Below are 22,939 nucleotides of genomic sequence, written 5' to 3'. Positions count from 1 at the left end.
AACTAGAGAATCTCATCCTGAGTGAAATGAGCCAGAAAGACAAAGACAAATACCATATGATATGACTTATAACTGGAGTCTAATATCCAGCAGAAATGAACATCTCCTCAGAAAAGAAAATCATGGACTTGGAGAAAAGACTTGTGGCTGCCTGATGGGAGAGGGAGGGAGTGGGAGGGATCGGGAGCTTGGGCTTATCAGACACAACTTCGAATAGATTTACAAGGAGATCCTGCTGAGTAGCATTGAGAACTTTGTCTAGATACTCATGTTGCAACAGAACAAAGGGTGGGGAGAAATATATACATGTAAGGGTAACTTGATCCCCATGCTGTACAATGGGAAAAAATAAATAAATAAATGAAGCCTCTAAAAAATTTCTGTAACTCTCCTATAAAGAACTTTCCCTTATCACAAGTATTTGGTAATCATAAAATATTATCCATAAAGGGGGGGTGATAGTGTTTTATTCTTCTTATGAATCATCAGAATAACAAAATGATATCCTGGCTACTTCTGATAGTGACTATTGAAGGGTTTTTTTTTTTGGAGGGGAACATTATGGACTCATGGTTTTGTTTTACATTTGATATGTTTCAGTTGACTGCAGTCATTATTCTTTATTGTTCCATCTTAAGCCAGTGGGAGCATTTTTAAGTTGTCTCCTGTGTCTTCTCAACACAACTCCATTAGTCTTTGGTAGGTTCTTTACTTTCTGATATAAGCTGTTCCTGATTCATCTTGAAACATTTCTTTTTCTATGCTGGACTATAGCTATTTCCCAAATGAATCTTGGTTTCTTATACAAATGGCATTTAGAGGAGTTTTAACCCTAGAGGGCTCATTGCTCCTGAGTTGTTAATGAATCTAGGCATTGTTGGTGGTGTCAGTCTAGGAAAAAGTTTAAAAAAACAAAGTAAGGGAGTTCTTGTCATGGCTCAGTGGTTAACGAATCCGACTAGGAACCATGAGGTTGTGGGTTCAATCCCTGGCCTTGCTCAGTGGGTTAAGGATTCGGTGTTGCCGTGAGCTGTGAGTTGTCTGCCAGGTTGCAGACGAGGCTCGGATCCTGCATTGCTGTGGCTGTGGTGTAGGCCGACGGCTATAGCTCTGATTAGACCCCAAGCCTGGGAACTTCCATATGCCGCAGGAGCAGCCCTAGCAAAGACAAAAAACAAACAAAAAACCAAACCAAAACAAAACAAAAACAGCAAAGTAAGTACATACCATATTCTCAATTCCTAATTGTTCTTAGGGAGATAAAATCTGTACTGTATTGCATGTATGTATGTGTACATTTGTGTGTGTGTGATTAATCTAAAGCTACTATGAGGAAGCTTCCAGGCCTGTTAAGTGTTAAATATCTGTCAGTTCTAGACCCTCACAGCTTCTTCCTTTTTCAGTAGGTCTGTTTGCTCAGAACCCTGCCTGGCCAGGAAGGAGACACATCAGAAGAATGGCTGCAGGATTGCTGACAACCTGGTCACAGGTATGTGGGAAATTACTGTTTTCAAAAAAACCATTGTTCCTAAAGTATTCGTTTCTTGCCCATGACCCACAGCTTCACAGGCTAATCAGGCTAGCCTCAGGCTTCACCATTCTCTGGGCTTCTTTTTTTTTTTTTTTTCTGTCTTTTTAGGGCTGCACTCATGGCATATGGAGGTTTCCAGGCTAGGGGCCTAACTGGAGCTATAGCTGCAGCAGCTGGCCTACGCCACCGCCACAGCAACTTGGGATCTGAGCCACATTTGCAACCTACACCACAGCCTGCTGCAATGCCGGATCCGTAACCCACTGAGCGAGACCAGGGATCGAACCCATGGTTCCTAGTTGGATTTGTTAACCACTGAGCCATGACAGGAACTCCCCTCTCTAGGCTTCTTTGAATGGAAGAGAGAGAATGCCTTAGGCAAGGCTTTAACATTTGTTAATTTCCTTTTCAGATAATTTACCAGGGTGAATATTAGTTCCATATTCTGCTGAGTACCATGAGGGAAAATAAAGATTTTTCACTAGGAAAATCATTCATTCATTTTTCCAAGTATTCTTCTCATTCTGCAGTATGCTCAGTCTGTACTGGATCTTGAATAAGACTGGAGGTCTTGCAACCTAGTTGTGGAAATAATAGTTTAGCTGTGTTAGAAAAGCTGCTAAAACCATGAACATGAATGAGATGGTTCAGGGAGTGGGAACAAAAGTGAAAAGTTACAAGAACTGAGCTTTGGTTAGATAATGAGAGGCCTCTTGAAGCATGTCTGAGCTTCTTACACATTGGGTCTCCTTCCCAAGTTCTATCAGCCTCGCCCACCTTCTTTCTGATTCAGTTAAAGATGGTTCTTGTTTGAACCAGAATGTATATGTGGTGTTTTAGGATTCAGTGACCTTCGAGGAAGTGACAGTAGACTTCTCCCAGGAGGAGTGGGCCTTGCTGGACCCTGCTCAGAAAATCCTGTACAGAGATGTGATGCTGGAGAACTTTAGGAACCTGGCCTCTCTGGGTAAGTTTGGCCTCATTCCTTCTTATCCATTTGTTCATGCACAAAATGGTTCTTCATCACATATCTTTTCTAGGAACCATGAAAAGAATGGCAATACATGGTAAACACAGAATGGATGGTACCTGCTCTTGTGGGGCAGTCTTGAGGATTCCCATGAAAATACATGGATTGTATTTTTCTCTTTCCTTAAAAAATGTAGGTAATTTGCAGATCTTGGGCTTGGAATTCAAGGGTCCAATCATGTGGGACAAGGAGTCTGGGTGTTTTTTTTTGGAGTCCTGCAAAAGAGCTATATTAATCTGATTGTTTTGCTGCTCCTAAAGTTGCACTTGCCTATCTTCAGAATCCTTGAAGACCAAAGTACTAGGATCAGTTTCCTGGAGAGTTCTTGTCTTCTTAACAGTCTCCCCACATCATGTGTCTTTCCCCACAAGCAGGGTATCAACTCTGCAAGCACAGCCTGATCACTGAGATGGAGCAGGAAGAGCAGAAGCCAGAGGGGAGAGGAATTCTCCAAGGTGCTGGCACAGGTTAGCCCCAGGCAGAAAGGGGTCACTGTGTGGAATAGCCCTAGCCTGCAAAGGGTGGTACCACTGGGGATATCAGTCAGGGTGGGAAAAGAAGACTGAGGCCATTACATGAGCTTTCCTTCTTTTGCCCTTTCTCCATTCATTTCATACTTGCATCTGGTCTCAGAGAAAGAACTATTTAAATTCCTCTTTCAATTTCACATGTCCTTGAACACTTTTTGTTCAGTTCTCTCTACTTGCTTTCCAGATAATATCTTCTCTTACTGTCTCAAGCCTCTGAATCCTAAGTAAAATACCATACATTTCCACTGTTTGTTTCTATCACTGACATCTCCCAGAGCCAAGTTTGAAAATTAATTTCTGTGATCACTGGTTGCATCTTCTTTTTCACATTTTCCTTCTATATTTAGTATTATTTGAAAACAGATCCAAAGGGTGCCTGCCTCATTTTTTTTCTTTCAACTCTATTTTTCTCCCAGTAATTATAAAAATTTCCCCTATTCACTTTCAGACTGGGAAACTCAACTTAAATCAAAAGATGCAATTCTTATGCAGAGTGTTCCTGGGGAAAAAACTTCCAAGAGCATGAAAATGGTAAGAGTCACTGGATAGGATTTGTGGATTTTTAGAGAGGGATAACTCTGTGAATTTCAATGAATTAAAATAGCAACAGCTCCCAAACAAGGGGAGATACTTGAGGCAAGTGAAATTCACTCACCAGAAAGATGCCTCAGGAAAGCCTTTATGAATCTCATAAAATTGCAGAAATCTCCAAACCTACCTCAACACTTGCTGCCTGGCAGAGAATACCAAAAGGTAAAAATTCACTTAAATATGATTCTACTATTAAGTATTTACTATAATTCACTCATGATTCACTCATCATTAGAAAAACTATACTTTAGATGAATACCATGGGGCCTTGGGAAGAGTGTTCAGCTATTTCTACTTGAAAGAAGAGGGCAAAAAATATAGACACCCTGAAATGGTAAAAATGTTAGTCGTGATAGTGTCCTTCTTATATGTGGCAGACTACACATGGGATTGAATTCTCATAACTGTAATAAAAGTAAGAAAGCCTTTAGTCAGCACTTACTGTTTATTCTGTAGGTACCAGCTCAACCTCATGAGAAACCCTTGGGATTTAATCACTGTGGAAAATTCTTCAGAAAGAACTGTCACCTTATTTGTACAAGATTTTGCAAGGGAGAGAAATGCTACAAATATAAGGAATATGGGCAAGACTTTGGCCATTTCTCAACTCTTAGGAGTCATGTGAGCACTCACACTGGAGAAAACAATCTTGAATTTAGTGACTGTGGAATTACTTTCAATCAAGAGTCGTCCTTCAGGAAACACTTAACTCTCACAGGAGAGAAATCTTCTGAGTATAATCAACACCTTATGTCCTTCAGCTTACACTCTTCCTTTTTAGCACACGGACAAATACCTACTGGAGAGAAACTCTGTGAATACAGTGACTATGGAAAAAGATCTTTCCTTGGTGTCCAAAAAAAAATGTATGCTGTGGAGGAATGCTCAAAATGTAATGAACATGGGGAAGTTTTCACTGGCCCTTTGTCCCTTCAGATATGTGTGAGACCTCACACTGGAGAGAAACCTTATGAATGTGGTGATTGTGGGAAAGCTTTTGTTTTTCAGTCTTCCCTTAAGAAACATGTGAGATCACACACTGGAGAGAAACCTTACAAGTGTAATCATTGCGGAAAATCCTTCAGCCAGAGCTCTCATCTCAATGTTCACAAAAGAACTCATACTGGAGAGAAACCCTATGATTGTAAGGAGTGTGGCAAGGCTTTCACTGTTCCTTCATCCCTTCAGAAACATATGAGAACCCACACTGGAGAGAAACCCTATGAATGCAGTGACTGTGGGAAAGCCTTTATTGACCAGTCATCCCTTAAGAAACACAGACGATCTCACACTGGAGAGAAACCTTATGAGTGTAATCAATGTGGAAAGTCCTTCAGCACAGGCTCTTATCTTATTGTACACAAGAGAACTCACACTGGAGAGAAAACCTATGAGTGTAAAGAATGTGGGAAGGCCTTTAGGAATTCCTCTTGCCTAAGGGTACACATAAGAACTCACACAGGAGAGAAGCCCTATAAATGTATTCAATGTGGAAAAGCTTTCAGCACCAGCACTAACCTTATAATGCACAAACGAATACATACTGGGTAGAAACTCTTATGAATGAAATGACTATAAGATAGCTTTAAGGGGTGCTTCATACCTCACTCCTCCTTTTAGAGCTCGCTCTGGAGAGAAACCCTATTGTGACCAATGTAGAAAACCTTCAGGTACAAATCTTGAGCTATGTTATACTGGGACCAACCTTAAAAATGTTATGGTTCTGTGACTGTATTTATCAGTGAGTGTTTAATTTTTAAAGTGTGACAACTTGTTAACTGATGAGTATTAAAGGTTATCTAGCACTCCAAATTCCCCTTGATTTACATCACAAAAGTTTTGATATCAGAGTTCCCGTCATGGCTCAGTGGTTAACGAATCCGACTAGGAACCATGAGGTTGCAGGTTTGATCCCTGGCCTTGCTCAGTGGGTTAAGGATCTGGCATTGCCGTGAGCTGTGGTGTAGGTTACAGATGTGGCTCAGATCCTGTGTTGCTTTGGCTCTGGTGTAGGCCGGTGGCTATAGCTCTGATTCGACCCCTAGCCTGGGAACCTCCATGTGCTGTGGGAGCGGCCCAAGAAATGGCAAAAAGACAAAAAAAAAAGTTTTGATATATAATATTTGTATTGTATGTAAGTACTAAATCCGTCCATTTCTTATCGAGATGTCTTGGACTGAACTACAGGCGATTTAGAAATATATTTTTTAATGTGCAGACTCTGCATATTTTAGCTATCTTTTATAGATTTCTAATTTAATTGCCTTATGCACAGAATGCATGATCTTCATGATACAGATTCTATATGATATACAGTCAAACAGAGACTTGCTATGTGGCCTAATACGTGAGATACAGGAAGTTGCTATCCCCGTATCCATTCCTCCCTTCCTTCCTTCAAATAACAAAACCGAAATTGTGTTCAAGTTGGCAGTGGGAACAGTTTTTAAGAACTCATCTCCTAGCTTTCCTTGAAGCTGTGAGTGCCCATGAGCCCACAGTCCCAGCCAATGAGAAAGAGGCAGAGGTCACTGCTTATACACTCTAAAGAATTCCATGGAAATGGAAACATCACATCTGGCATTTTCTCTTTACCACTTGCCCTTTATCTCTTCTTTTTTTTCTAAAGAATAGACCAGTAAGATGACAGTCGTAGACTACTGATCATATAATAGGGACATATGCTATTACTTGGCTATATACAATCAACTATGGGTTGCTTACTCCTGGACTTCATGTAACATGAAAAATAAATTCCCAACTGGTTTAAACAACTCTTGTAAGAAGAGTCTGTTACAGTGGATTTCAATCTCGACTGATACATCTCATATATGGTCAAATGTTTAAAAATCCTTCAAATATAGCTGAAAAGAATGTATATTTTATAATTGATGGGTATAATAGATTTTCCCTATATCTGATGTATAAATCTTCCTGTGTTTTTAAAATCTGTGTCATTATAAACCTTATCTCCTGGTCTGCCCTTTATTGAGAGAGTATGTTAAAATGCTCCAGTATGACTGTGGGTGGTCTGATTGGCTTTTAAATTCTCTTTTGTTCTGAGGCAATATAACTGGATGCATATAAATGTCATTTTTTTAAAATTTTCTGGTAAATTGTCCTTTCAGTCTTAAATAGCATCCATCCTTGTCCCTTAATAATGAATGTTCATTAATTCACTTGATATAAATGTGATTTTTTTTTTGTCCTGATTTTTCAGGACAAGCAGAAACAATTTACTTCTTGTCAGTACCATGTTATTATGTTCCCTGCAGCAACCAAGAGAGATCTCCTCCTCCACCATACCCCTCATGGGATACAGAGATCAGGAGGATCCCAATAGCTGTCACTCCCAATAAGCCATGTGGGGAGTTTGTGGTCCAGGTCTCCAAACTTCTGGCCACTGCAGGTTGGAAGGTCTTGACACCTAAAAAGAGAGCACTTCCAGAGACATAGTCCCATTGGACTTCAGCCTATGCTACTGCCTGACATTTCAACTTCTTCATGTCAAGAACAGGAGTCACCCTCCAGGCAGGGTAATTTGACCCTGGTGATCACTGTCACTGTGTGACCATGGCAGTGGGCAGGCACTGGTACCTGCTGTGCTCAGTCTGTGGCTGGGCGCAGGAGTAACGTCAGGGCAAACACAGTGGTGGAACCAGATGGCTCTGGGTCAGCTATGCTCCCACAGCTAGAGATCTGAGAGCTGTGACCTTGGTTAAAGCAGCTTCCTTTACCTGAGGGCAATTTTCAAAGTGAAGGCTTAGTGCTGTTAGATGGATGAACTCTATAAACCTGGAAAAACAAGACTTTAATTCTGAAAGGAGAAGGGGGCAACACAGCACAGTATTCAATACAATCCACTCCAAAGGCTGTTTGGATTGTGATCTGCAACAACATGGAGTGTGTCCCGAGAGAACTTATTTGGGATGTATGGGGGTCACAAGTTGGGAAAAGCTTTCCTTAGGAAGTGAGGGCCAAACCAAGAACTGAAGCATCGTAAGTAAGTCTCAGCCAAGCATAATCTTGTTTTTCTGACCTGCTTCTCTATAAAGACTCAACTCTCTCTACTACCACTGGTATTAAAAGGGAACACTGGGAGTTTCCATTAAGGCTCAGCAGGTTAAGAACCCAGCTAGTATACATGAAGATGTGGGTTCGATCTGTGGCTTCTCTCGGTGAGTTAAGGATCTAGTATTGCCACAAGCTGCATCATAGATCAGAGATGGGGCTCAGATCCTGCATTGCTGTGGCTGTGGCATAGGCTGGCAGCTGCAGCTCTGATTCAAGCCTGGTAACTTCTATATACATAGGTGTGCCCCTAAAAAAAAAAAAAGAAAAGAAAAAAAGAAAGAAAACTAAACAAAACAAAAGATGGGACACTTGACCAATACATAACACTGTCAGGTGGAAATTATTATTGGAATGTTTCACAGGCACCTCAGACTGAACCTTTCAAAGTCAAGCTAATATTTTTTCTTCTTTCCTTCCTTCTTCTCCAAACATGTTATATCAGAGAGGATAACACCATAGAGAACATGAAGAGATCCACATGTGGAACTGTCCTGAATGGTTAAGTAATTATAACACTATATTAAAATTTTTTCCTAATTAATGTTTACCATTTTTACGGTACTTACCATGAAGTCTATTTTTACCATGTATTTATATATTATTCTCATTTCTTTCTCCCACAGAATGTACCCTCTATGAGATTTGGGCCTTTATTTCATTCTAACCTTTATACCAGTGCCTAGAAGATAACAGTTAATAAGTATTTAAGGGCAGGAGTCAGTTCAACACACCATTTCTATTATTAGAATAAATAAATAGAAATCACACCATTTCTTTTATTGGAATAAATCTGTTCCAACTTATGGGGAAAAAATAAAAAGGAAACAAAAAAATGAACTTTGGAGCACTGAAAGTCTGGATTTTTCTCTTTCCTTGTTTTGTTTTTTTTGGTTTGTTTTGTTTGTTTTTTTGCCACTTTTCCTTTTTTTTTTTTTTTTTTTTTTTTTTTTTTGCCTTTTTTTCTTTTTTGAGGGCTGCACCTGTGGCATATGAAACTTCCCAGGCTAGGGGTCTAATCAGAGCTGTATTCACCAGCCTACACCACAGCCACAGCAATGCCAGATCTTTAACCCACTGAGTGAGGCCAGGGATCCAAAATGCAACCTCATGGTTCCTAGTGGATTTGCTTCCTGCGCCTCAATGGGGAACTCCTGCTTTGTTTGTTTTGTTTTGTTTTGTTTGCTACATCTAGAGATCCTGGGCCAGGGATCAAATCCAAGCCTCATCTGTGACCTACACCACAACTGTGGCAACGATGGGTGCTTGAACAACCACTGTGCCATGCCAGAATTGAACCAGCAATGCCAGAGACAAGCTGGATCATTAACCCACAGTGCTACAGTGGGAGCTCTTAAATGAGATCAATTGTAATAAATTTTATTTAATCCAACATATCCCATAACATTTCAACATAGTAATCAGTGATGGAGACTTTTACATTTTTATTGAAGTTGATTTACAATGTTGTATAAATTTCTGTGATATAGTAGTGTGATTCAGTTATATGTGCATACATGTGCATTATTTTATAGATTCTTTTCCCCTATAGGTTATTTTATAGATTCTTTTCCCCTATAGGTTATGACAGAATACTGAGTAGCATTCCCAGTGCTGTACAGCAGGTCCCCATTGACTTTCCATTCCATGTACAATAGCGTGCATATGCCAATCCCAAATTCCCGGTTCCCCCCCCTCCACCTTTCCCCTTTGGTAACCGTAAGTTTGTTTTCAAAGCCTATGAGTTTGAATCTGTTTTGTAAATATGTTCACATGTAACTTTATTTTGGAGCAGGTAAGAGGCTGCACCCATGGCATGTGGAAGTTCCTGGGCCAGGAAACAAACCAGTACCACAGGAGTGACCTAAGCTGTTGCAGTGACAATGTGAGATCCTTAATCTGTTGAACCACAAGAAAACACCTCTATCATTTTTTTTAGATTCCACAATAAGTGATATCATATGATATGATATGAATGTTAACTGCAAATTGGCACAGTGGAACTCTCTAGGGTAATAGAAATGTTCTAAAACTAGATCATAATGATCATTGAATAACTTTAGACTTACCAGAACTGTTGAATTTAAACTTATAATCTCAATGACTGAATTTCATGGTATATAAATTATCCCTCAAGAAATCTATTAACAAATTTTAAAAAGTTTTTTTTTTAATTACTCAAGGTGTGTTGAAAGTTTGTATCTTTGTTATCAACATGCTTTATTACACACCATTGTTTTTATGGTTGCCACTCTTTATAGCAATTACATTTATCTCTTTGGTCCTCAGTTGTGTTTTATAAAGGAGATGATAAATACATTATGGATTAAACTTAGTGGAATCAAATTGAGTTAAAGCCACACTGAATATGTTTTTCCTAAACTAACAAGCTTTGATATGGCAGGAATTTGGAGATCTTTGTATATATCTAATACTTGTTTATTTCTTTACTTTTTAGTTTTTGCCCCGAAGTCCTTGGTACTGTTTATGGTATTGTTTTCCCTTCACTGTCTTTATCACCTGTCTTAGCTTTGGTTCACCAGAAGCAGATGCCCAGCCAAGTATTCATGTGCAAGCACTTTATTGGAAGGAATAAGGACCATGGAACATGGGTTAGAGTGAGGAGAAGTGATACAGGGAAGAGAGTACATCCAAACAAGCTTACCTTAAGTCATCCCCTGACACGAGTGAGCAGAGTTTTCATCCTGTAGGGAAATTCTGGGAAATGACACAACATCCAAACTTCAGAATTAACACACGACGAAAGGGTGAAAAAGATGGTATACTCCATGACTCTCCATCAAGGTCTGTCCCTGGTGGGGCATAATTTGCAATCAGGTCTGCCATCAAGCACTGCAGAAGGTAGGTTCCACCTGGTGCTGACAGGGGCAGTCAGACTGGAATGCAATGGACATGGGGAAGGGATTCCAGAGAATGTGGGAGAAATGCTGACAGATTCTGCCACTCTATCCTTCACCGCAGAATCAATTATCAATATTCTTCTCATAAAGTGAACTAAGTTCTAAGTACATTCTACAAGTGTGTAACTACCGCTCCTGATGGCACCTTCAAAAATTCACCTCCCCCCAAATAAACAATGTGATGAAATGCTTGTTCTATTGTTTTAATTATTAGATGATTTAGGATCTTGGAGTGCATCTTAAAACTGTATTGGATGGGAAATAAATGTCCAATGAAACAAGAAAAGGAAAAAGGAAGGGAAAAAGGAAGGATAAGAATGAAGCAGTGCGAAGTTCCCGTCATGGCTCAGCAGTAACTAGTATTCATGTGGATGTGGGTTTGATCCCTAGCCTCACTCAGTGGGTTAAGGATCTGGTGTTGTGGTGAGGTGAGGTATAAGTTGTAGACATGAATGGGATCCCTGTGTTGCTGTGGCTATGGCACAGCCTGGCAGCTGCCACTCCAATTCGACCCCTAGCCTGGGAACTTCCATTTGCTGAGAATGCAGCACTAAAAAGACAAAAAAAAAAAAAATTAAAAAAAAGTATGAAGCAGTGTCTCAGAATTATCTGACACAATAAATTTCTATGAATCACCTGAACAAACTGGCTCCCAAAACTAGATTCCCAGTCTTTTTTTTTTTTTTTTTTTTTTTGTGCCACACTACAGCATACGGTAATTCTCGGGATAAGGGTTGAATCAGAGCTGCAGCTGCCAGCCTACACTACAGCCACAGCAATGCAGGATCCTTAACCCACTAAGTGAGACCAGGGATGAAATCTGCATCCTCAAGGATACTATTCAGGTTCTTAACTTACTGAGCCAGGATGGGAACTCCTCACCTGTTTTAGTTTTAGTTTTTGTTTCCTCAAAAGCTGATGCTGAACCAAGGATACATATGCAAGCACTTTATTGGAAGGTGCAAGGAACATGGGTGGTTTAGAGGAGAAGTGAATACAGAGAAGAAAACACACACCAAAAAACTTGCATTAAGCCAGCTACCACTGTGAATAAGCAGAGTTTTCCTCTTATGGGGGAAATTCTGGGAAATGGTACAAAATCCAAGCCTCAGGATCCCTCTATAGCTAAAAGGTGAAACACAGGGTGTAGCTCACACCTGTCCATCAAGGACTGTCTCTGATGGGGCATAACTCCCTTTCACCTCTGCCACCACATTTAGGCAAAGTAAGTATCAGGTAGTGCTGGCCATTGGCCGTCATGCCATGGAGAAGCTGAGAGGATCTAGGGAGGAATGTTGATAGATGACAGCTACTGCTCCATCCTTCACTGCAGAGTCAACTCAACCAACTTTCTCAAAAAGCCAGCTAAGTTCTGAACATGTTCCATCTATGCGTAACTACTCTTCCTGATGGCATTTCTGGAGTACCAGGAAGTAAGTTAAACAATGTGAGAAAACAACACTTAAAAAAAAAGTTTTATTGAAGTATAGTTGATTAACAATGTTGTGATAATTTCTTCTGTACTATCAAGTGATTCAGTTATACATGTACATACATCCGTTCTTCTCAGATTCTTTTCCCATAAAGATTATCACAGAATATTGGATAGAGTTCCCTGAGCTATACAGCAGATCTCTGTTGGCCAGTCATTCCATTTACCAGAGTGTGTATATGCCAATCCCAAACTGCAATCCATCCCTCCCCTTAACCTGTCCCCTTTGGCAACCATAAGTTTGTTTTCTAAGTCTGTGTTTCTTTTCTGCAATTTGAGTCACATTGTAGATTCCACATATAAGTGATATTGTATGGTATTTGTCTTTCTCTGTCTGACTTCCCTTAGTATGATAATTTCTAGGTCCATCCATGGTGCTGAAAATGGTATAATTTCATTATTTTTATGGCTGAGTAATATTCCATTGTATATATGTACCACTTGTACATTCTCCTTTCCTCTGTTGATGGACATTTACAAAAAAACTCTTAAAGGTATTCATTGTCACATTTTTTAGGATCTTAGAAGGTATATATTAAAAATACCTTGATGGGAAATAAATGTCAAATAAAAGAAGGGAAGGAAAGAAGGAAGGAGGATCACAAAGAATGAAGCAACAGCTCAGAGTTTTTCTAGGCAGTATATTACTATGAATCATCTGAACAAACTAGCTTGGAAATATAGATTCCTACTTTGAAGTTGAATCATCACATCTCTGTTCTTATGAAAAGTGGGATGGCAGGGTCATTGTCAACCAGCCAGATTATAGTTCAAATCAACCTCAGTCTCTTGTTTTGAAAAGTGGGGTGAATGACAGAAAATATCTAAAAGTGATATTTTCAAGATGACATAAAGTCATACATGTGAAGAAACAAGCACAGTACTGATATGAGAAGTACTTGGTTATGGCTGTTATACGATTTTTATCCTATGTATTCTGGTGGCAACAAGCACAAAACCAAATGAAGATGAAGACCACCAATGTTTGAGAGGAAAAACTTGGGGGTGACCACATCAATGCTTGATATAATTACTGCTTTAAATTTACAACTGTAAATCTTAAGAGAGATTGCAGGAGTTCCCATCATGGCTCAGTTATGAACCCGACTGATATCCATGGGGATGTGGACTCATTCCCTGGCCTCGCTCAGTGGGTTAAAGATCTGGTGTTGCCATGAGCTGTGGTATTAGTCACAGACACAGCTTATATCCCACTTTGCTGTGGCTGTGGTGTAGACCTGCAGCTGCAGCTCTGATTCAACCCCTAGCCTGGAAACTTCTGTATGTTATGGGTGCAGACCTAAAAAGACTAAATAAATCAGTAAATAAATAAATAACTGCAAATGCTGACTAAACATGGAATTTTATGGACAACATATAAGGGAGAAATGTCAAAAGTGAATTGCTGAGGAGGCTGTTGAAACACCAATACAAAAAAATACATGTCAAGTCACATATGCTTAGGGAAAAGAAAAAAATCAAGCATGCTTTGAGGGGAGAAAAAGAACAAAGACATTTAAATTGCCAACAGTTGTCTTTGGGGTCCACCATGTTCACTTAGTTCTGAGGCCAGTGGCCCATCACTAACAAGGGACTCAGCTGAGGAGCCTTCCCAAGGCCCCCTTCACATCCTTGTTCCTCAGGCTGTAGATGAAGGGGTTCAGCATGGGGGTGACCACAGTGTACATCACTGAGGCAATGGAGCTTCTACGGGGAGAATGGATCACAGCAGAAGTGAGGTAGACCCCTAGACTTGTCCCATAGAACAAGGAGACCACAGAGAGGTGAGACCCACAGGTGGAAAAGGCTTTGTACTTGCCCTCAGTGGACACCATTTTCATTAAGGAGGAGACAATCTGAGAGTAAGAAAAGAGGATCCCAGTGAGAGGAAACACACCCAGCAGGGCAGTGATCACATACAAACAGATGTCATTTATGAGGGTATCTGAGCAGGCAGCCTTGAGAATCTGATCCAGTTCACAGAAGAAATGTGGTATTTCAGTGCCTACACAGAATGTCAGCTGCGTCAACAGTAGAATATGAAACAGAGATATGGGTAAAATGACGAACCAACACATCAGAACCAGGAGGGCACAGAAGCGGGCGTTCATGATGACCACATAGTGCAGGGGGTGGCAGATGGCCACAAACCGGTCATAGGCCATCACAGTCAGGAGGAAATCATCCATTCCAGAAAAGACCACAAAAAAATACACCTGAGTGAGGCATCCTATGTAGGAGATGTCTTTGCTCTGAGCCCGGATGTTCACTAGCATCTTCAGGACAGTGGTAGAGACAAAACAGATGTCAACAAAAGACAGGTTGGCGATGAAGAAGTACATGGGGGTGTGGAGGTGGGAGTCAGAGCTGACAGCCATGATGATGAGCAGGTTCCCAAGCACGGTGACCAGGTACATGGACAGGAACAGCCCAAAAAGGAGTGGCTGCAGTTCTGGATCTTCTGAGAGGCCCAGGAGGAGAAACAGTGATACTCCTGTGTGGTTTCCTGCTTCCATGTAGCTGGCGTGTCTGCTGGGGAAGGAGGCAAAAGCAAATTTCAGTGAACAGCCAACTGGCACCTGAGCTAGTCACCACCTTTTTATTCCACATTTTCATGGACATCCTGCACCTGCTATTAATCATTTTATTGCCAGTGATTCTCTCATTCAGGTGGTAGCCCATTTCCATTTTAAATGTGCATAGTTATTCAGACATTAGTAAGCAGAAATTGCTCTCTCTCCTTCCTTTTATCTCCTCCTCACTGGTTCCAATTCTGTTCTACAAATTGATGAACATAAACCTATTTCTTCTTTGATAGCATCCTTCCAAAATAAGTGAAGACATTTAAGTCCTTTTCTTCAATAATTTCCAAACTTCACTTGTTGTAATAACTCATTTAGTGGAGACTAAATCATGGATTTTCAATTCCAACAGTTTTAGATCCTTAATTTTATGACCTGAATTGATGTCACAGCTAACTCTCCCATACCTTTTTATTTTTTTTAATTCGAAAATTGCAGGTACTCTTGTTACATTCTTTGTGAGGTCTGAAAATGCCTTTCTTTGTACACAGTGAGATCTCAATAATTGATAGCTACTATTATTATCAGTATTAATATGTTTTTATGATATTTATTTTTGGTACATAAATCTCCCACCATATAGTATGGATTTGTGATCTAGAAAATGGGATAGTAGCCTGGTAGCCTAGCAGTTAAGGATTTCTCATTGTCACTGCTGTGGCTTGAGTTCAGAAAAACAAAAACGAGGAAAATGGGATCTCATGTCAGGCTTCCTTGAATAGAATTTTGGTCCACCAACTTACATCTGTGTGACTTCAAAGCAAAGGTGTTCAATCTTTCTCAGGTGCAGATGCTTCACCTCTACAATGGGGGTAATATTCCATAGATCATAAGACTAGTGAATGAGTTAAACGAGATGATATTTTTCTAGTGTGGTTCTTTTGACATATACAGCAGACACTTCATCAATGTGAGCTTGTTCAAATAAATAAATTTTTTCTTACAAATTGTCTATCAGTGATCATTTTTCCCTTTAAACAAGACAGCCATCAAAGAAGGAGTTCCAATTATAAACACAACAGGCCTGTTACCTCTTTTGACTGCTGTGTAGCTCTTGTAGTTAGTAATGATCCTTATGGCTTCCGCTTTCAGATACTTCCTGCCAGGTGGATTCTTCCAAGAGGAGGGAAAATCATATGAACTCATAGGTAAGAAGAGGAAACAAATCCCAAAACTATTAAAATAAAATACAAAGTTTATGAGAATGGGAGCTCATTTGTTCATGCTCAAAAGTGGAAATGTGTAGTAGTATAATCAGTGGCATTAATTACAAAAAATAGAAGATTTGATAAAAAATATTCAAAAGTCCTATGTATCAGACCACTCTAAAAATTGAAAGGAAAATTTAAGATGAAAATAAATGTTTACATTCTCCATAATAGATAAAAAGTTTGGCATTAGTAATGCCTAGAGAATGCAATTCATTAAAGAGAGAAAAATCATTGAGGAGTAACTTGCTCTGGGGAGGTGGGTAGAAGAAACCTCTCAAATATGAATAGTGAGCTGTGAGAGGAAGGATTGTTGAATTTGACAGAGGAGATTGGGAAAGGACAATCATTTTGGGCTGAGAGAGAACAGAATTGATATTTGCCCAGTGGGTTGGTCAGCTTGTTAAAGAAAGATAGATGAAGGTAGTTGAGAGGCCAGAGAGATGGAGAACAGAGAGTGAAGGTTGAAAGGACAGGGTGTGAGGTCCACAAGTGGATGTTCCTAGACTATTGTTTTTTTAACATTTTATTCTTATTCTTGGAATCTGGGTGTGGTGTCGGTGGAATGTATTTTTTAAAAAACTCTCTCTCTTTCTGGCTGCACTCACAGCATGTGGAATTTCCAGGCCCAGGGACTGATCCCATGCCACAGCAAGCCACTGCACTGACAATGCCAGATCCTGAACCTGATATGCCACAAGGGAACTCCTTTCTGTACTATACTTTTTTTTTTAATTTTTTTTATTTTCCCACTGTACAGCAAGGGGTCAGGTTATCCTTACATGTATACATTACAATTACATTTTTCCCCCACCCTTTGTTCTGTTGCAACATGAGTATCTAGACAAAGATCTCAATGCTACTCAGCAGGATCTCCTTGTAAATCTATTCTAAGTTGTGTCTGGTAAGCCCAAGCTCCCAATCCCTCCCACTCTCTCCCTCTCCCATCAGGCAGCCACAAGTCTTTTCTCCAAGTCCATGATTTTCTTTTCTGAGGAGATGTTCATTTCTGCTGGATATTAGACTCCAGTTATAAGTCATATCATATGGTATTTGTCTTTGTCTTTCTGGCTCATTTCACTCAGGATGAGATTCTCGAGTTCCATCCATGTTGCTGCAAATGGCATTATGTCATTCTTTTCTATGGCTGAGTAGTATTTCATTGTGTATATATACACCACTTCTTCCGAATCCAATCCTCTGTCGATGGACATTTGGGTTGTTTCCATGTCCTGGCTATTGTGAATAGTGCTGCAATGAACATGCGGGTGCATGTGTCTCTTTTAAGTAGAGTTTTGTCCGGCTAGATGCCCAAGAGTGGGATTGTGGGGTCATATGGAAGTTCTATGCATAGATTTCTAAGGTATCTCCAAACTGTTCTCCATAGTGGCTGTACCAGTTTACATTCCCACCAACAATGCAGGAGGGTTCCCTTTTCTCCACAGCCCCTCCAGCACTTGCTATTTGTGGATTTATGAATGATGGCCATTCTGACTGGTGTGAAGTGGTATCTCATGGTGGTTTTGATTTGCATTTCTCTTATAATCAGCGATGTTGAGCATTTTTTCATGTGTTTGCTGGCCATCTGTATCTCTTCCTTGGAGAAATGTCTATTCAGGTCTTTTGCCCATTTTTCCATTGCATTGTTGGCTTTTTTGCTGTTGGGTTGTATAAGTTGTTTATGTATTCTAGAGATTAAGCCCTTGTCAGTTGCATCATTTGAAACTATTTTCTCCCATTCTGTAAGTTGTCTTTTGGGTTTCCTTTGCTGTGCAAAAGCTCGTCAGTTTGATTAGGTCCCTTGGGTTTATTTTTTCTCTAATTTTCTACTATTCTTGATGTGACTCTGATGTTGGTAATTCTGTGTTTATTTGTGGGTCAGAAGTCATGACAGTTTTTGCTCATTATCATCTTTCCAGTGACTTATATGCTGCCTGGCATATAGTAAGTGCTCGACTCATGCAAATGATAGGCATGTAATAAAGTTTGAGACCAGGAGTTCCCATGTGGCTCAGTGGGTTAAAGATCCAGCATTGTTATTACAGTGGCTTGGGTTGCAACTGTGGTGTGCGTTTTATCTCTGGCCCACATGCTGCATGTGCAGAAAAAAAAAATGGAACTAAAGGAATAAGTTATAACACAAAAAAGAAAACTTCCAATTCATCATATGCTTGAATATAGTAACCAGATTCAGTATTTATATTAGATAAAATGCATTCATATCTATTTTAAGAAAATATATATCATGAACAAGTAACACCTATTCTAAACAAATAAACACTGAAATAATAGAAAAATCCAATCACGTTAGTAATAAATTCTACCATACCTTGTGCATATTCAATCTCCATTGAATACTTGATGAATAAATGATTGGACACAAGAAATCCAACAGAAGCCTGCAATTGTGGAATAGTAGGGCTGAAGTGGAGACACACTAGAAAAATTATTTGAGAGATGCTCCAAATTCCACAAAGAAAGAGAAGGAAACAGCAAGAGCTGGAAAAGACTTGTTTCCATAGAAACTAAAGAACTTTCAAAGTACCGGGACTTCACAGTCACAGGATAAATAAATATGGGACTGTTACATATCATTGTTCTAGAGGAAAAGCCCAGTTCCCACTCTCTCCCCTCTTTTCTGTCTCACTCCCCAAGCCTTTCCTGGTACTTTCTCTCTAAAGGTTATCACTGCAGCCCTCTGTTCTCCAGGGTCTGTCCTTGAGAAGCCCAGTTCTGTTTGCACTTGGCTGGGCTCAGAGAATTATAGGAAAGGGGCATCAGGGACATATTTCAAGTTTCCAGCATCTCTTGATTTGGATTCCCAGAGGTGCTCATTAAATAAACTGTTCCATTGTCTTTCCACTCTCCAAACAATTCCACTCTCTTGAGGCATAGAGATAAGAGTATGGAAAATTTTCAGCCAAGATGTCATCTATGCATGCAGCCTTGGAGGGAGATGAGTTTACTCCTTCCAGGAGAAATTCCTCTTTCTTTGTTTTGGCTCTTAAATGACATGGTGTCCCCCAGAGAAAGTTTAATTCTTTAAGAACCAGACCCAAGAACTAACTTTCTGTGATGCTCTTTTGGAGCACAGAGATAAGAGAATGGTATATTTTCTTTTCTGTCTTTCTTTTCTTTCTTTTCCTTTTTTTTTAAACCAAACCAGGTCTTTTATTTTCTTTACACTTATCATGCCATGACTTCATAGGGAATGGGTTCCAATAGTTCAGCCTCCTTTCCATTGATTCTCATGAAGTCTGCTTCTCTAGGTGGAGTCTGACTGAAGCTTCAGCTGAACCAGAGGACCTTTCTCTTTGACTTCCTTATTTTTCTTGTTGTTTACCTTTACATATTTCAGGAAGATATCTGGGCTATTAGAGCACTTATGCTTCATTCACTCATTCATTCTCTTGGCAAGAATCTTGTCTTTAAGTTATTTGTTTACAGCAATGCCAACAGCATGCTGGGTTACATTGTAAGACTCTTCCAAGATGGCTATGGTAACATTTATGGGGCATTCCTTTATGGATACTTCCCATTCCCTTGATGTCTACATTATCACCTTGCTTGTAGATCCTCATGTATGGGTACAAAGGAACAACTCTATATTTTCTAAAAGGCCTAGAGAACATGTAGCTGGTGCCCCTCCTCTTTCCCTTTGTGTTGGTTATTTCAATGAATTACTGGAAGATGGTGGTGTTCTCTGAAAGGTGAGAATGGAAAATTTTCAACCACTTTTATAATCTCTGCAAGCAGCAGTGGAGGAGGTTAATTTATTTCCCACAACTATTGCTCACACATAACGTCTGACCAACATATTACATTGCCAAATGGATATTATTATTAGTAGTAATTATTATTGGCCACACCCAGGGCATGTGGAAGTTCTTGGCACAGGTTTTGAACCTGCAATGCAGCAGCAAGCAATATCAGTGACAACACTGGATCCTTAATCCGCTGCACCACCTGGGAACTTCAGCAAGTGTAAATTAATAATGAGGTGATTCACAGGCACTTCAAATGAAATTTTCAAGAACAAATTCAATGTTTTTACCTTTCTTCCTTTTTTATTCCTTCCTTCCTTCAGAGGGATAAGATAAATATTTTAAATGTTCTATTCTTTCAAAACTTTTGAATATGAACCATGAACATATTCATAAGACAACTTTTTTATGGCCTTATCTGTGGCACATGGACATTCCTGGGCCTAGAACTGTATCTAAGCTACAACTATGGCCTATGCCTCAGCTGCAACAACACCAGATCATTCAACCATGTGCACCAGGCTGGGATGGGACCCAAACCTCCATAGCAACCTGAGCTGTTGCAGTTGGATTCTATTTTTTTAAATTATTTTAGAGTAGAATATGTTTGGACTTAGTAAAAGTGTCAATGTGATTGCATTGATTGATACTCTAGTATAAATAAACTAGTCAACTAGTAGTGTGTGAAAGTTTCCACTGCTCCAAGTCCTTGCTAGCTCTTGGGATTTTCAGTCTTTTGAGTTTTAGCCACTCTCGGCATGAATTGTTGACTATAGTGATATGTCTAATGATACTGCAGAGGAGACCAAGGATAAACATTCCTGCATAAGAAAGAGGGTATAAATGTTACTAAAGGATGTTTGTGAAAGAGGTTGCTCATGGGTGTGTAAAGTCACAAGAAACTCAAGCGATGGTATTTCAGAAAAGAAATGACAATGCATACCCACAATTAAGTAAAAGATTTCCTATTTCTGTCTACCAGGGTGTTGACCCTTGGTTATCATAGTAACTTCCCTGTTGAAGCATCCATGGCTCTTCAGAGGGGGAAGAAAGACCTGCTAATGAATTTCCTCAGAGCCCCCTTCATGTCCCTGTTCCTTAGGCTGTAGATGAAGGGGTTCAGCATGGGGGTGACCATGGTGTACATTCTGAGGCCACTTCCCCCTTTGAGGAGGAGGGGGAGAAGGCAGAACCGAGGTACATTCCTTACCCTGGCCCATAGAGTAAGGAAATGACTGTTAGGTGAGACCCACAGGTGTAAAAAGCTTTGTACTTCTCCACTGAGGATATTTTCAACATGGAGGAAATAATGTTAGAGAAAGAGAAAGGGACCCCAGTCAGCAGAGGAGCACACAGCAGGCCAGTCACTGAATACAGCACAATGTAATTGCTGAGAGCATCAGAACAGGTGGTCACATGCACCTCAGGCAATTCACAAAAGAAATGGGTAATTTACGTGCATGTGTACAACAAGAGATGCAGCACAATCAGACTGCAGGAGGAGGGTGACTAGGACACTGACAAACCAAGAGACTAGAGCCAGCAGGTAACAGAGGTGTGGGTTCTTCATGAGAGTATAGTAGAGGCAGTGACATATGACTATAACGTGGTCATAAGCCATCACAGTCAGGAGGAGATTGTCCAAACACACTAATACTGAGGAAAAAAACATCTGGGTAATGCAGCCTGCATAGGTGATGGCTTTCCTCACTGTCCAGATGTCCACCAGAGTTTTGGGAACTATGGTGGAGTTGAAACAAATATCAGAAAAAGACAGATGTGAGAGGAAGAAGTACATGGGGGTGTGGAGGTGGGAGTGAGAGCTCACAGAAGGATGAAGAGTAGATTACTGAACACGGATACCAGGTACCTGGACAATAACAGCTCAAAGAGGAGGGGCTACAGTTCTGTATCCTCTGAGAGGCCCAAGAGGAGGAATTATGAGACACCTGTTTGGTTTTCTGCATCCATGGAGCTGATGATTCTGCCAGACAAGTGACAAAGCAATGCTAATTAAAACAGACTAATAAGAGCCCCCAATATAAAAAATATTTTTATCATATTATTGACCACACAAACTCCCCTCCCCCAAGAAATAAACATATACTTTGGCTAATAATTTAGTTTTCATTCACTGGGAGCAATTATGAATGTCACTATCTTATACAGGTAACATTTTCAAGGATAATCTCTTCCCTCCTTCTGGTCTTTATCACAAATCAGTCAAAATTGCCTTCAAAATCTGTCTCAAGAAAACATCAACATCTGTAGTTTGCAGCACAGCACCAGCCCCTTTCAGATGTACCACATCAATGGTTGAACATTTTTCTTTTAAGGTCACAGAATTTGCCTCTTGGATGATTCTGTCTTTTTCCATGTTTCTTTAATACTCCAGCAGAGCTACGTGTGTTGGTGATGCCCTAGCCCCATTGCTCCCCCGCAAAACAACTAATTTGATAAGAGAGTGGTGTCTAGCCAATCTGAGAAAAGTTTCCCTAGGGTAACTTACAAATGAAACTCATATTTTAGTTAATAATTGGAAAGGGTGGACCTGATGGCACACATCTCCAAGGGTCTGGGATTTCCAGTTGGCTCTCACTAGGTTTGCAAAAAGGCAGCATATATTCCAGAACCAATGTAGTGAAGCACTAAGCTAGTGTGGCAGTAAGTATCAAGTCAAATGAGGATCCTAGAATCTGACTGCTCCATTATGAATCCTGGCTCTACATCTCACTGATCTTGGCCAAGTTCTCTGATTTCTCAGTATCTTGGTTAGCTACTTGGTGAAATGGGATTAGTACTGGTAAGTACTCAACAGGATGGTTGGGAGGGATAAATACATTGATGTTTGAAAGAACAAGGCCTGGAACACTATGGAAACCTAGAGAAATCCTGGCCCAATACATTTTAGAAGTTGGGAAATACAGTCTGCGGGGCTGAAGGCAGTGAGGCAAGTACTTAAAATGGGATATTGTAGATAATTTGGCATAAAAGAATATGAAATGGAGAGAGAAATGGAAAGAGGTGGACCTTGGTTCTGATGCTTTCCAGGTTGGGGAGAAGCCCTTCAAGACTCTGATCATCTTCTAACCCTGCATTCTGTATAAATATGTTTGTGTTTTCTGTTAATATTCCTTTTTCTATGGAATCTGGTTTAAATAACTTCAATTGAAGAGAGCATGAACTAGATTAAATAATTGAAAAATAGGAAACCTTAAA

General features: G+C 40.0%; 2 protein-coding genes and 1 pseudogene across 51 annotated transcripts in view; 1 reads left to right on the top strand and 2 right to left on the bottom strand.

The window, feature by feature from the left end:
• Positions 1-10,856, top strand: part of LOC110259338 (zinc finger protein 177) — a 31,136-nt gene extending 20,280 nt beyond the window's left edge. For 12 of the 50 annotated variants that reach the window (XM_021083767.2, XM_021083764.2, XM_085012849.1 and 9 more), the window contains 5 exons: positions 1,404-1,489; positions 2,372-2,498; positions 2,933-3,028; positions 3,540-3,622; positions 4,139-6,786. In XM_021083767.2, the coding sequence (XP_020939426.2) occupies positions 1,457-1,489; positions 2,372-2,498; positions 2,933-3,028; positions 3,540-3,622; positions 4,139-5,233 (1,434 nt within the window). In that variant the 5' untranslated portion in view covers positions 1,404-1,456 and the 3' untranslated portion in view covers positions 5,234-6,786. Of the gene's footprint in view, positions 1-600; positions 700-1,403; positions 1,490-2,371; positions 2,499-2,571; positions 2,694-2,932; positions 3,029-3,539; positions 3,623-4,138; positions 6,787-8,874 lie in introns of those variants that run through there. The other 38 variants (XM_085012854.1, XM_085012839.1, XM_021083769.2 and 35 more) reach the window with 11 other exon arrangements.
• Positions 10,857-13,761: 2,905 nt separating this feature from the next.
• Positions 13,762-14,739, bottom strand: LOC110259762 (olfactory receptor 7D4-like). The gene has a single exon (XM_021085509.2). It carries the CDS (start codon positions 14,680-14,682, stop codon positions 13,762-13,764), a length of 921 nt encoding a protein of 306 aa, XP_020941168.2. The 5' UTR covers positions 14,683-14,739.
• A 4,406-nt stretch (positions 14,740-19,145) lies between these two features.
• On the bottom strand, positions 19,146-20,858 carry LOC110259645 (large ribosomal subunit protein eL21 pseudogene; annotated as a pseudogene).
• Positions 20,859-22,939: the final 2,081 nt, after the last annotated feature.

The sequence above is a fragment of the Sus scrofa genome, chromosome 2, assembly GCF_054392235.1.
Source record: "Sus scrofa isolate SSC_HxYL_T2T_F1_AM1 chromosome 2, Sscrofa_HxYL_maternal_Yorkshire_Landrace_v2.0, whole genome shotgun sequence".
Lineage (NCBI taxonomy): Eukaryota > Metazoa > Chordata > Mammalia > Artiodactyla > Suidae > Sus > Sus scrofa.
The sequence above is the reverse complement of the archived record's forward strand: the minus strand, read 5'-3'. Positions and strand labels throughout refer to the sequence as shown.